The following is a 14,706-nucleotide window of genomic DNA, read 5'->3' on the forward strand; positions in this document are numbered from 1 at the left end:
TGGTTAACCCCATTACGAGTTTAGGAGACATCGCACATCCTAAAGCCCATTATGGAAGGGTATTATGAAGTCCCCACCTGTGGTCCATGATTAGGTAAGCTCATTTACTCTATTTATTTAATGACCTGTTGTACTGGAAGGCTAGGGGACGCATTGGATCTTATGCAGGATTACAAATGGTTTCCATTTGGAGTTTGGTCTTGCTATACGAGGTCCTAAACCTTCAGAGGGCTACATTTGCACATATAGGGTGAGCATCGAGATCCATGGGCCTCCACAGCAGCAAATTGCACTTCATGGATCCCCACAGCCATTCAGAAATTGCTTGTGGTTCACTTATTGGACAAGGAGGATGCACCTAATCCATCATGCCCAGCTGACCCCAGATCTACACGATACAATTGGAAGATGATCCAGGACTTGTACGATGATGTGGCATCACCTACATTATCATCCTAGCCCTTGAGGGCAACCTATAGGCATCTTCGATTTGTTTGCAGACCCGTGAGGACACTTGTCTGCCCCCACAGTCATTTGGAGCACCACAGGTTATTTCTCATCATCACTTTGGATTGGATCTCTCTCTTCTTTAGAGAATTTCGCACTTTTTTCTAGAGGATGAATTGGAGCATTTATGGATGAATTTTGATGTATGGTTATTGGTCTATCTTCTCTTGGAGCTTCTCTATTGTCATTTGTGAATGGTTGGATATACTCTACTGCATGTAAGTACAAATTTTTGATGTTATTCTTGTTACTTTTGTCACATATGCTGGATGGGATTTTCGTTGTTTTAAGGCTAATTGTTGCATGCAAATTGTTGCTTAATATTGTGGGATTGTCTCTATTATAACGTTCTCTCCATGTATTGGCCCATGTAGTATGAGCGAAATCTCCTAGGGGTAAATCTGACCTTGATAAGCCATTCCTCTTGTACATTTGAAGTATAAAAGCTGCAAGATTGCTTTCACTTGACCTAGAGGGGTTTGTGAAGTAATTTTGAGGCCTCCTTGACTGGGAACCAAGAAATCTTACACATAATCAACATAGGCTCCACTCTCCCAAGGATTAAGGCACTGATCTACCAAGGGGGCTCACCAATACACTTATTCTTTCACCTTCTCCCAAGTCTAGCCACCTTGGGGTGCCTAGGGCATCAATTTCCGGACAAGTTAGCCACTGAAAAAGTTTGATCTCATAGGGTCTCCTACGTTGGCCTCTCCTCTAACTCTCCTCCAAATTTTAAGACATTCCGATAGTGGAGTTGGGAGGAAATCCAAGCCCTAGCTCCGGGACCAAAACTTGCCATGCCATCCCCAAGGCTAGTACTTCCCAAGGTCAAAGCAACATCATTGAGTGAAATACTTTCTTTGATCCTTCCCACCTTGTCTAGGGTAAGAAAATCATTGATTATTTCATACCTTCCTCATACCCTAGACCAGGTCCACTTGGCCCCGTGTGGTCCCACTCCTTCAAAGGACCATTCTTCAAGAACCATCCGAGATACCAACTTTAACAAGGATTTAGGGTGTGGGGAACTCCTTTGAAAGCCTATTCTTATACACCTAACCCCCAAAAATCCTCTTCCTTTCCCTAGAAGCACATAGTACCTTGCTTAGAAAGAAAGCAAGCTCCATCCTTCAAAACCTTCTCGAAAAGGATCTGGGTCACTCACATCCATTGACTTATCATTCAGTAGTGACTCCATACATATCGGGTCTCCTCCCATCAGTGAAAGTCCATAAATAGAAGGGAGCCTTAGCTGAGGTGATAGTAGGCTAAGACTCCACTTGTTGCCGTTGGCCTAGCATTTGCCATTTAGGGATTCCCCTTGGGTCCCCTGCTAGATTGAGCAGTAACATGTTGGCACCATTGTCGGGGACACGAAACATGTGCTTTGTTCCCCGTGCGACATTATTGATATATCATTTGGTGACTCCATTAAAGGAACGAAGTCCTAGTTCCTCATTGAACTTCAAAATCAATGCTTGTAGGGTGAAGCAAGCATTTGTGAAGACATTTTAATTCACCCTGGTGACTCCATTTTTGCATTATATTCAAGATCATGAAAAATGGTTAAAGAAAGTATCCACGACATTAGCCCCGAAGAAGAACAAGACCTATGGGAAAGATTGGATTCGTGGTCTAAGCTTTGTGATCATCTGATAGAGCACAAGAACGAGGACTTCATACTCAATTTTTATAACAAGAGCAAGTCAAACCTCGACAACATAAGGAAGGAGTATGAAGAAGGGCCCACAAATTATCTCTTCTTGGAACTTGCCTATTACACTGGTGCATTTAATTCCTTATCTCACAAGATCGAGGAAAAATTTGGCTCATTACCAAATGAGGATTTGGATGACCAAGGTGACCAAGAAAATGAGGATGATGAGCAAATACCAATTATGGAATTGGGTGTGAATAGCAGTGAAGCGAAAGACATCTCCTTTGAGGAGGATGAAGAGTTGGATCCTGAAAGCCTCCAAATCACGCAAGAAAGAATGGATGAATATAAAAGTCATGCAAGGGGTTAGTAAGGGAATGTAATTCTAATGAAGTATTCTCCCGTTTATATGATGAAGTGGTGAAGCTTCATAAGATGAAATGTGAATATAAATAGAACCCCACTAATGCTCTCCTCTTAGAAGCATATTACCAAAACCATGTAACAAATACCTTAGCCATTGTTCTTCAAGAGAAGAGAGAAGAAGGGAGGTCTCGCTTGTCAACCAACTAGGATGAAGATGACCTTGAGAATCTCTAAGATGAGCCCTCGTTGGGGTCGCAAGATGGAAAAGATGATTCTAAAAGCACATGTGTTGAGAAGAATGAGGCTATGGAAAGTAAGGCCGAGACTAAACTTACCTTTCTCAAGGGCATCGCTCCTGATGACTCTCCTTTTGAGAACCTTGAGGAAGGTGATCCTGTGAGCTCCTTCGCAGATGACATTGGAGATTATTTCTACATTGAAAGGGACAAATGGGAGATTGTTGGGCCTCAAGTTGATTGCGCTCCCATTTATGATACTGACAAAGAAGATGAGATTAAGATTGGTTTTTCCTTTATCCCAGGCATTACTTGCGATAACATCTCCAGCGATACCCTTGGGAAGGAGAATTATCATTTTCCCTTCCATGAAGAAGGACAATATTTGATGGAAGTGATTGACTCTCCTTTTAATGAAAGCCCAATCTTTGATGCTTATAATGAGGAAAGCAACGAGGTTCTTACCTACCCACCCTATGATTATGTATTCGAGTCACTTGAACCTTTAGAATGTGGGGAAGGAAAACCCATTGAATATGGCACTTCACCCTCCCCTTTGCCTTTCCCTCTTAATCATCACCTTGAGTCTTCCTCAAGTAAGTCCCTCATCCCTTTTGGTGTGACCTCGAGTGACCATGACCCTTTTCCCCTTTCTAAATATGGTGTCAAGAAAGAACCCTTCATTGAATATACTTTATCCCTTCTGACCTATCCTCAGGATTATGATCACTCTGCGACCTCCCCTCTCCAATGTGATCATCACATTGAGAGACCTATCTGTTGCACTCCTTTCTCTCACCCTTTGTTCCCCTCTCATGTGTCTCATCACAACCATGTGACATCCTCGAAGCATGATATTATAAACAATGATTGTGATGAGGAGTTCTCAAGAGTGATCATTCATTCCTCCATTTTGTACCTAAAAGGAAAGCCCTGGACCTCTAGATTGACTAGTTTTCTATCTTCTAGGACCTCCCTTTACCTCGAATGGAGATCATATTTTCCCGCCTTCCACCCGCTTCATCCGCCGTGTGACTATGTCCACATTCGATTTGGGGGTTGCTACATGAGTAATCATATTGGCAGGCATATGTATATTGATGTTGGTTGCACTGGCTTTATGATTACACTTAGTATTAGCCTTACTATATGCATGTTAGGGTAGGATGCATTGCATGTTCATTTTCTCATTAGAACTAATATCATATGATATTTCTCATGGTAGATTAGATGCATCTGAATTAAAATTTGCATATTTTATTTTCTGTTGATTTTATGACCTAACATATTAGCATGTGAGATCATGAGACGTTGCGAAAGGATGTTGTCCCTTGTTTTTCAATTTATTGTATGTGCAGGTGACAGGTATGGTAACCAAGAGATTGATAGAGTTCTCGTGACCTCCCGTTCGAGTAGCTTCGCCCACTTCTTCGAGAGATCACGTCCCAGTTGGAGCCAAATGTTACCCACCATTTTGTGGGTAATATCCCTAGGATCATTTTTTTCTCCAAGATGATCCTCAGTCGGCGGCCAACATTCCCTTGCAACCATCAGCTAGCTCATTGTGCCATTTCTCTGCCACCTAAGCCAGCCATGTGGTCCCTCGCCCATCTGCCATGATCGTATGTTTGAAGGTGGGCCTCCCGAATCTAAAGGTATGCCTTGTCATTTTGAAATTGAGTATTGTAATTTGCTTATCATGGACACTTCTGGGTATGGATTAATGGGGGGATTCAGTAGAAAGAATGGGCTAGGTCTGTGCTTCTATCCCCTAGACCCCTTTTAGGAATTAACCTTGGATTCTAGTCCCGTGGGATCTCTTTTACTAACCATTTGGTTCCAGGGATGGTATTTCACGAAAACCCCAATTTTGGTTGCGTGGTCCCGCTCCCTTATCCGCCCATATTACTTTCTTTCCATTCATTATTACCCCATCCATCTTTTCTCCCACCTGGGTCCACATTCCCCCATTGGGTCCACATAGGGTCAACTCGCCCCTTCCCCTTGCCCACACCTTGGGTCATGGCCTAGAATGAAGCCCGAAGGTTGATGTAGCTGAAAAAAAAGAAGTTAAAAGCATATATGGCCACATTCAACAGGAGAAGTACCACAAAATGCAAAAGATGGTTGGGATAAAAAATTTAGCACGTGGGAAAAAGCCAACACATGAGCTCTACCCCACCATCATGGCCATCACCCTGGTTTCTACAGGTTCTATGAGCCTTCTTCAATCATATAGGAACCCATGATTGTCCCAACCCCTGGTGGGCGATGAACCACCCCACCATAAAAGGGGGGAATTCACTGCTATATCTTATACATCATGCTCTAACCCTTAAGTCCCGAGCAATTAATCAAAGAAAATCATAAAAGGGCAAAAGGCATATATAGAAGGGTGGAAAAACCAAGGTTGGGGCACCTCATATACCATGATGGCTCCCTCCTACACATTATAAACCCAAGTGTGGGCTTCCCTCTTATTAGCTACCTTTGTACCCCAGCATGTGACCCAGGGATGCCCCTTCTCATCCCCTACTCCATTCATCTGCCACCACCTTTTGACGGATGTAACTTGACTATATTATCCCCTTTAGAGGTAGAAACCACCTAAGGATGCTTGGTTAACCCCATTAGGAGTTTAGAGACATCAGCACATCCTAAAGCCCATTATGGAAGGGCATTATGAAGTCCCTACCTGTGGTCCATGATTAGGTAAGCTCATTTACTCGATTTCTTTAATGACCTGTTGTACTGGAAGTCTAGGGGATGCATTGGATCTTATGCAGGATTACAGATGGTTTCCATTTGGGGTTTGGTCTCTGGAGCTATATGTGCTCCTAATCCTTCAAAAGGCTACATTAGCACATATAGGGTGAGCGTTGAGAGCCATGGGCCTCCACAGCAGTAGACTGCACTTCATGGATCCCCACAAGCCATTCAGAGATTGCTCGTGGTTCACTTATTGGACAAGGAGGATGCACCTGATCCATCATGCCCAACTGACCCCAGGTCTACACCATACACTTGGCAAATGATCCAGGACTTGTACGATGATGTAGAATCACCTGCATTATCATCCTAGCCCTTGAGGGCAACCTATAGGCATCTTCGATTTGTTTGGAAACCCATGAGGACACTTGTGTGCCACCATAGTCATTTGGAGCAACACAGGTTATTACAAGGGGCCAACCCCTTGTCCACTGCTTTTGAGGGTCTTATTCTTCATTGTGGCACCCATGGACCTCATTAGGCCTCTTAGAGGGCCCTACAACATGCATACATTATTATTTGACCTCTTGAGAGGCTTACTTTTTCATTTGTGAGCTAGTTTGGTGGGCTTGTCACCTTGTATTATTAGAACATTATTTTATTTTTGGGGCTTATGTATGCCAAGGAGGCTAATTCAAACTCCTTAGATGTGTATAAATACAAGTGAGGTGAGATCATTTCTCATTATCACTTTGGATTGGATCTCTCTCTTCTTTAAAGAATTCCGCACATTTTTCTAGAGGGTGAATTGGAACATTTATGGATGAATTTTGATCTATGGTTATTGGTCTATCATCTCTTGGAGCTTCTCTATTGTCATTTATGAATGGTTGGATATACTCTCCTGCATGTAAGTTCGAAATTTTGATGTTATTCTTGTTACTTTTGTCACATATGTTGGATGGGACTTTCATTGTTTTAAGGCTAATTGTTGCATGCAAATTGTTGCTTAATATTGTGGGATTGTCCCTATTATAACGTTCTCTCCATATATTGGCAAATGTAGTATGAGCAAAATCTCCTAGGGGTAAATGTGACCTTGATAAGCCATTCATGTTGTACATTTTAAGTATAAAAGCTGCAAGATTGCTTTCACTTGACCTAGAGGGGTTTGTGAAGTAATTTTGAGGCCTCCTATACTAGGAACCAAGAAATGTTACACATAATTAACATGGACTCCATTCTCCCAAGGATTAAGGCACTGATCTACCGAGGGTGCTCACCAATACACTTATTCTTTCACCTCCTCGCAAATCTAGCCACATTGGGGTACCTAGGGTATCAATTTCCCGACAAGTTAGCCACTGAAAAAGTTTGATCTCCTAAGGTCTCCTGCGTTGGCCATTCCTCTAGCCCTCCTTCAAATTTGAAGACATTCCAACGGTGGAGTTGGGATAAAAGCCAAGCCCTAGCTCCAAGACCAAAAATTGCTCTGCCATCCCCAAGGCTAGTACTTCCCAGGGTCAAAGCAACATCATAGAGTGAAATACTTTCTTTGATCTTTCCCACCTTATCTAGGGTAAGAAAATCATTGATCGTTTCATGCCTTCCTCATACCCTAGACCGGGTCCACTTGGCCCCATGTGGTCCCACTCCTTCAAAGGACGATTCTTCAAGAACCATCCAGGATACCAACTTTAACAAGGATTCAGGGTGTGGGGAACTCCTTTCAAAGCCTTCGCATACACCTAAACCCCAAAATCGTCTTCCTTTCCCTCGAAGCACATAGTACCTTACTTAGAAAGAAAGCAAGATCCATCCTTCAAAACCTTCTCGGAAAGGGTCTGGGTCACTCATATCCATTGACTTATAATTCATTAGTGTCTCCATACATATCGGGTCTCCTTCCATCGGTGAAAGTCTGTAAATAAAAGGGAGCCTTAAATGAGGTGACAGTGGGCTAAGACTCCATTTATTGCCCTTGGCCTAGCATTTGCCCTTTAGGGAATTCCCTTAGGTCCCCTACTAGATTGAGCGGTAACAAGAAGGATGCAAGACAAATGGGCAATCTTCATTCTTGAAAGTAGGGGGACAATTTTGTAGCACCCGAACTTGCAATTGCTTAAGGACAAGCAATGTCAGGAAGGGGGGTATATAATGTTCCCTCCTAATTAATTGCCCCAGGGAGGACAAAATAGCCTATCCAACCCCTTAGGATATAGTCATGATAGTAAAACCCAATTTTTCCAATGTCAAGGCAACATTTGCAAATGTTGGGTCAGTTGGGGCAAAAGAACACCAATTTGGGGGTTGCATTCACAACCCTTCACATTTGAGAGCCCATGAAGGAATCTATAAAGAGAGAAGAGTTGGAATCAAATTAGCATCATCAAATTGGAATTGAATTGCGTAGAAATTCCTAGTAGATTCAAATTGATTATGTAATTATCTAAAACAAAAGACTTGAATCTACTCTACTCATTTGCGAAAACAATTAATCGATCAAGAAATCACGAAGCATACAAGAGAAATAATTCAATCAACACATTACACAATGATTTCCTGGGGAAATCCATAGCTAAAAACCCTTGCTATCTGTATACTACATTAGTCAGAAAATATGAGAAGATTACAATGCTTTGCTCAAGCCCAAGCAACCTATGCACTATCTCAATTTGTCTCACTCTTCTTCCTAGACAAGCCTTGGCCAATACTTAACCAATTTTCTACTTGCCCAGCTCCCCTGCCCTTGAACTCCAATCTCAACTGGGTAACTCTCAGATCTGACATGCATGAGTTATTTATGACTGAATTATCAGTTAACTGGTTGAACACATGAAGCAGCACCCCACTGTCTGACCTCCTACTAGTTCCTCCATCAGTTGGAACTAGTTTAACTGACTTTAACTCAATTAAACTGAATTAATTAATTACAACTCAAAATAAACTCAACCAGGGCTCCTATAAAGTAGGAGACACTCTACATGACTCAAATTAGACCCTCAACTCGAATTAATTGAGCCAACTAAGTCAAATTAACTTAGTTAACTCGTACAAGTTGTCTTGTGATGTGGAATTACAATTTTTCTCCTAATTTAATTCAAGAACAAAATTGATTTAGAAAGTTCTTGTTGCATTTTCAACACTCCCTCTCAGCAAGAAAGGGATTCACAGCCACCCCGATTTAGCACCTTTGGAATGTATTGCATGCAACACTTTTCTTTGTTGTTGTTGCTACTGCAACATCTGCAACTAAAAAAAAATTGAATAAATTGTGTCTGCAACTAGGAAAATTGTGTTGTTGTTGACTCTACTAATGAGCCTTCCTACTCTTCTTTCAACACTGGTATGCACTCCTCAGTATCTAACTGACACTGATCCTCCTACTACTGAATATTGTGGGCTCCCATAGCAAGGTAATGATCCATGAGGAGAATGCCTCAATGGACCCTACTCAAATTTCTGCAACTCTTGGACTAAGGATCCACGTCGCTCCACCTCACTCCTCGAGGTATAGCTGTGTGTGCTCCCTCTGCCCACTTGGCTCAAACTCTCCTCCTACTAGAGGTCTCTGACTGGTCCTCTTCACCATCATCCTCGTGGTCAGTCCAACTGTCGACTGGCTGAGGCTTCCTCTTGAGAGTTAAATCATGCTCCCTCTCAACCACAACATCTCTAATCCCTACATTGCACCTCAGGGTTGTGCATGCATCTTCCTCTAATGTGTAGAGGCTCTCGACCCTGACACCAAATTGCTTGAGTTGACATGAAGCAAGATGCTTGAGGTAGGCCTTCTCATCTCTGAAGACTACCTCATACCCATTGTCTTCAATCCTCAATTTCTTGGCTTCATAGCTATTACCGAACAACTCATTGAGAGTCTTCCACATAGCAAAGGGAGTCCCTTTGCCATGTAGTTTCAAGACTATGTAGTCTCTCACACCCTCCAGGATGATCCTCTTGGCTCTTGCTACACTCTACTAGATCTTTAGCATTAGATGTTGGAGGCTTCGGGATATCATGATCTATGAATTCCTTCAACTGATTATCTTCCAACACTACCTCCATCTTGTCCTTGCAAGCAATGTAATTCAAGCTACCCTCAAGGGCATACTCGAGTCTCAATCCATAGAACGACATCTTGCTAGCTATGAAGAATGATTCTGCAAATTCTATTCACGTGCAAGGACAAACTCGTATTCTTCTCTTCTAGTGTGATTTATGCTTTGATACCATGTATAAATTCCTTGTAGATTCAAACTATTTATGTAATTTTCTAAAACAAAAGACTTGAATCTACTCTACTCAACTGCAAAAGCAATTAATCGATCAAGAAATCACTAAGCATCAAGAGAAAGAATTCAATCAACGCAAGCCACAATGAAAAACCCCTGCTATCTACATATTACATTAGTCAGAAAATATGAGAAGATTACAATGTTTTGCTCAAGCTTGAGCAACCTCTGCACTATCTCTATCTGTTTCATTGTTCTTCCTAGACAAGCCTTGGCCAATACTTGACAAATTTTTTGCTTGCCCAGCTCCTATTTCTTTGCGTTGTTCAATGAGGAATTAGGCCCCTATTTAATAGGATTTTTCCTCCATTAGATTGCACAGTTCCTTTAGGTTCTTCCTCTGACTACATGCACCATATGTACAATTCGAATAATTATACAACTGATAGTACACTGCTCTTTAACTCCACTCTCAACTAGGTAACTCTCAGATCTAGCATGCATGAGTTATTTATAACTGAATTATCACTTAACTGGTTGAACACACGAAGCAGCACCCCATTGTCTGAACTCCTACTAGTTCCTCCATCAATTGGAACTAGTTTAATTGACTTTAACTCAGTTAAACCTAATTAATTAATTACAACTCAAAATAAACTCAACCAGGGCTTCTATAAGGTAGGAGACATTCTACATGACTCAAGTTAGACCCTCAACTCAAATTAATTGAGCCAACGAAGTCAAATTAACTAACTTCATTAACTCGTACAAGTTGTCTTGTGATGTGGAATTACAAAATTTCTCCTAATTTAATTCAAGAACAAAATTAATTTAGGAATTTCTTGCTGCATTTTCAACAAATTGTCTCTGTTTTCTTGAGCCTGAGGCTTTGAGGGTTTTAAGACCCATTTTCCCCTACTAATTTCAGTGATGAAAGATTCCACCCTAGTTAGTGAAATTATTTTTATCTTTCTATTCTGATCTGGAAATCATGGGATTCACAACCTGAGAAAACAGCAGAAATTGTGGCATTTCCGGGACAGAAATTAGTGGCATCTATAAGGACAATTTGTGGCTTTTTTGAGGTGAAACTCGTGGCTTTCTGAGGCAAGTTTGGGGCAAATCTGAAACTACGGAAGCACATTTGAAGACGGTTTTTCAGGCCGCAGACCAGACCGCAGGTCCGCAGCAGACCAGGCTGCAGACCGCAGACCAGGCCGAATTGGTGACAACCCTGCAGCAGTTCGCTTGTATCTTCTGAGGCAGAATTTGGTTGTTCTTCCTGAGGTTGTTCGGACATACTCTGAGGTAGAATCCGGAGGTTTCCCCTGAGACAATCCGGTGTTCCTGAGGCAGAGTTTGGAGGGGTTTTTGAGACAATTTCATGGCATTCCTAAAGCAAGTTCTCCTGTGGTCTAGCACAGGAAGACCTCACTCTGGGGCCGCAAAGGCAAAGGGAGAAGAATCAGACTGTTACAGAAGCAGGGGTTTGGTTGTCAGCCCTCCTGGGGCTATGCAATAACAGAGGGATCACCGAACTACAACAGAGGCATACAAATCTGGTGTGAGCCATCTCAAAGGTCTTTCTGAGGACATGAGCTTCATTTTCTAAACTACAGGCAGCCGAACCCACTGCAGATACTCCCTCAGACAGTATTGAATTGGTGAAGCATCGGCTGGGTACATTATTGGTTTATTGGACAATCAGTCCTGTTTATTGTGGAATTGAGTAATATCACACTACTTTTGATTAGATTGTTCCTATCTGTCTACTATTGCTACTGAATAAATTGTGTATTATATGAAGAAATGTCTGCCATTGTATGAACGCTTGAACTTCTGTTGCTTTTCTGTTGAGAACCCTGGCTGGAATAAGATGCCCTAGGAAGAAAAATTACCCTAGGACATTACAGTGCTTCGACAATGGGCCTGTGTTTTTGGTAGCATGTGCTCTTTGGACGCTAGTTATTTCACTGTTGGTTTTGATTGGCCCGTTTTGGGCTCTCATAGATCTCGCGGTTTGTGCTTCTGTTCGTGGGTGCTGTTTACAGATGCACAAATGACCTGTGTGTGGGGACTCCATCGTTTAAATCGCAACCCTAGTGGCTTGTGTGCCAGCAGATTTTTTACCGTACCCGTTGAATACCTACTGTGGTCTATTGCCACAGTTAGGTTTTATGGATTCTGGTTGTTTTCTGTTTGAAATGACCTTGAGGATGTGCTCTGCCCCGTAGCCTCTACCGGCAGCTACCGGCAGCTTGTGAAGAATGCTTATCTGGTTTAGATGCCCTCGCTCATGCTGCTCCCTTGCATGAGTACCTGAAATTCTATGAACGGAAGGTTATATGTTGTTATGGCTTTATGTTTTCCCAGTGTGGGGTTACGCCTATCACTGGGCTATTTTGGAGCCAGTGAGCTTTACTTAGATTTTGCTAGTGCTTGTGGAGGCTGTACATTGTTGTTTTATTAATAGTCAAAAGAAGCTTTTATGTCACAAAGTAATCAACTAAATAAAATAATAATAATAAACCTGATGAACTACTCTTTGGGCACTTGCCGGTAGATGTTTTAATGTAATTTGCCAGAGTTTATCTGTCATTCAGCGTACAAGTTGATAAAGGAACCGTGGCCCAAAGCCACTCGATGACAGAAAAAGATAAGATCAACTAGGTTTTACTCTCAACCCACTCTGCTCGGGAACAAGAGCTGAAACTAGGTTTGTAGCCATTACAATTATGTGTCATCTCTAATCTCTATTCTACATTTATGATTGAACCAAACTGTCATGTAAATGTTACCTTCAGCTTTAAAACAAAAACAAAAAAAGCAACATGCAAAGAATACATACTGCTCCAATGTGATGTTTCGCCGGGGATGACCGAGATGTTTCCTCAAGTCCAGGCCATGCTTTCGAATCAATCTTCAAGTACCTGCCCATCCAACCTGTTGGAATTTTATCCCCAAATTTCAAATTATACAATCCCAACTAAAATCGAAATAATTCAGCTTAAATTTCCCAAGACAGACGCGGATTTATCAAATTTCACAATTCTGTGATCAAGCGGTGAATTAAGTGAGCTTTCTTTAGAGAGACCCGGCTTCAATCCACCAAGAACATGCCCCATTGTTACTGTGGTGAAGAAAGAAAGAAAAACTGCCGACAACCGAAAAAATTAATCTAGAAACTCCAAGAACCAAAGTCAATGCACAGATATTGTTCTTCGGAACGACCTGAACACAGGACGAAGAAGACCAAATTTTTCGTGGATCCACAGTTCAGTTTCTGGTATATTTATCGGTTCTTCGCAAGCTTCCTCATCGGCCTCCGAAGGACCATTAAACCCTGGGGAAGAGAATTGATGTATTTGAGCTTGCCGGAGTGCCAAGGCTAGCAGAGCTCCTGCCGCGTACCGCTGTATGGATGACAACTCTTCCATTGTCAGAAGAAAAAAAATTCAAAACTTTTAATACAAGAAATCAATCCTCTGATCTTCCAGCACCGAATCGATCAAAATTACAGTGGGAAATGACTCTTTGGAACACAAAATCGAGGGACTCTGATCACAGATCGATCAAAATTACGGGAAATGACTCTTTGGAACACAAAATCGAGGGACTCTGATCATAGATTATCGAAATTTGGAGAGGAATCGAGCAAACTGTGAAGCCGAAGAAGTCACGAATCTTTGGGACGAAAGCTTAAGCCTTAACGTCAAGTTCCGTCCTCATCACGCGTGTTCCTTTTCACTTTGCCAAATAAATGCAATCTCGGCGGTTCGCCGTTTGTCAAACCTCCATACTCTTTCTCCACGTGCAGTTTTTAATGTTTAATTTGAGTTGACGAAAGTTCTGTTTTTTTAATTATTTCTATGGAGTTGTCTATAATGCGACTTTTTGAGATTCCGGTGACGGAATCCGGCGGAAGAAATTGAGATGAAATCATGATTTGTTGCAGTTAAAATGGTTTTTTAAACTGCATATTCGGATTCAGCACCTTGAAAAACCCCTGGGACGGTTTCATTGTGCAGAAATTAGCTATCAAACTTGGATTCCAATAAATTACTGCCGGATTTTCACCGGAAAAAATCGCCAGAAAGACTTTCAAAAAGTCGCGTTAAAGACTACTCCTATTTGGTTTACCCGTTTTATTTGTCAGAAATTTTGTTTTGGTATTGTTCGTGCATTTTCAACCGTTAAAGAACTATATTTTTTGAAATATTCAAAAGTAGCAGTACATGTAAAAGTTTCCCAATAAATTGTTTGGATTTGTGATGTAAGTGTGAATCAATTTTGTTATTTTTAATTTTTAAGTTATGGGTAATTTTAATTTTTTATTTTGTAAATAATGCTTCTGTGATAGATTAGTACTTTTGCATGTATTTTTGGATTTGAAGTTATGTTTTAAAATTGTTTTTTAAAGATAAGAAAATAAGGTAATGATTTAGTAGTCAATCATTATTGTTTTAATTATTGATTTGATAATTGAGATATGATAGGTATTTTTAGTGTTGAAAAAAAATTACAAATATTTTCGAATAATTTCAAGAATTACAGAGATTGAAATAAGTTAAGGATAGAGTAGTAGTGATTATTGTTCTAATTATTGGTTTGACAATTAAATTAATTTATGAATGCAACGATTGAAAAAAAATTACATCTACACAGGTTTTGAAATAATTTCAAGAACTAAAAACTGTTATTATTTTCTATGTTATATGAGTTATATGAGTTATTTTCTATGTTGTATGGATTATAAACGTTGGTAGATGCAAGTACAAAAATTTATTATTTTTTTATAGTAAATTGTTTATAGAAATGGGTAGGTAAAAATTTAGTGTAATATATTGTGATTTTTATATTAATAGAAATATTTATCAAAATAGTAATTTTAAATTATTTTAATGAAAAAAAAATATTCAGAGTTTGAAAATTTTATTAATAATTAAATAAAGATTATGATAGGAGTTGTCTATTGAGGCGGAGGAATTGCCCG

General features: G+C 40.7%; 1 protein-coding gene across 1 annotated transcript in view; it reads right to left on the reverse strand.

Moving 5' to 3' along the window:
* LOC149186815 (transmembrane and coiled-coil domain-containing protein STS1-like) overlaps positions 1–13,463 on the reverse strand; it is a 280,446-nt gene extending 266,983 nt beyond the window's left edge. Inside the window, exons 1-2 of the mRNA XM_089411146.1 lie at positions 12,945–13,463; positions 12,562–12,643 (exon numbers count right to left, since the gene is read on the reverse strand). Coding sequence (XP_089267272.1) covers positions 12,562–12,643; positions 12,945–13,150 — 288 coding nt within the window. The 5' untranslated portion in view covers positions 13,151–13,463. The remainder of the gene's footprint in view (positions 1–12,561; positions 12,644–12,944) is intronic.
* Positions 13,464–14,706: the final 1,243 nt, after the last annotated feature.

The sequence above is a fragment of the Pinus tabuliformis genome, chromosome 3_1 (genome assembly GCF_031772625.1).
Source record: "Pinus tabuliformis cultivar Carrire ecotype Pingquan chromosome 3_1, CPIR1, whole genome shotgun sequence".
Lineage (NCBI taxonomy): Eukaryota > Viridiplantae > Streptophyta > Pinopsida > Pinales > Pinaceae > Pinus > Pinus tabuliformis.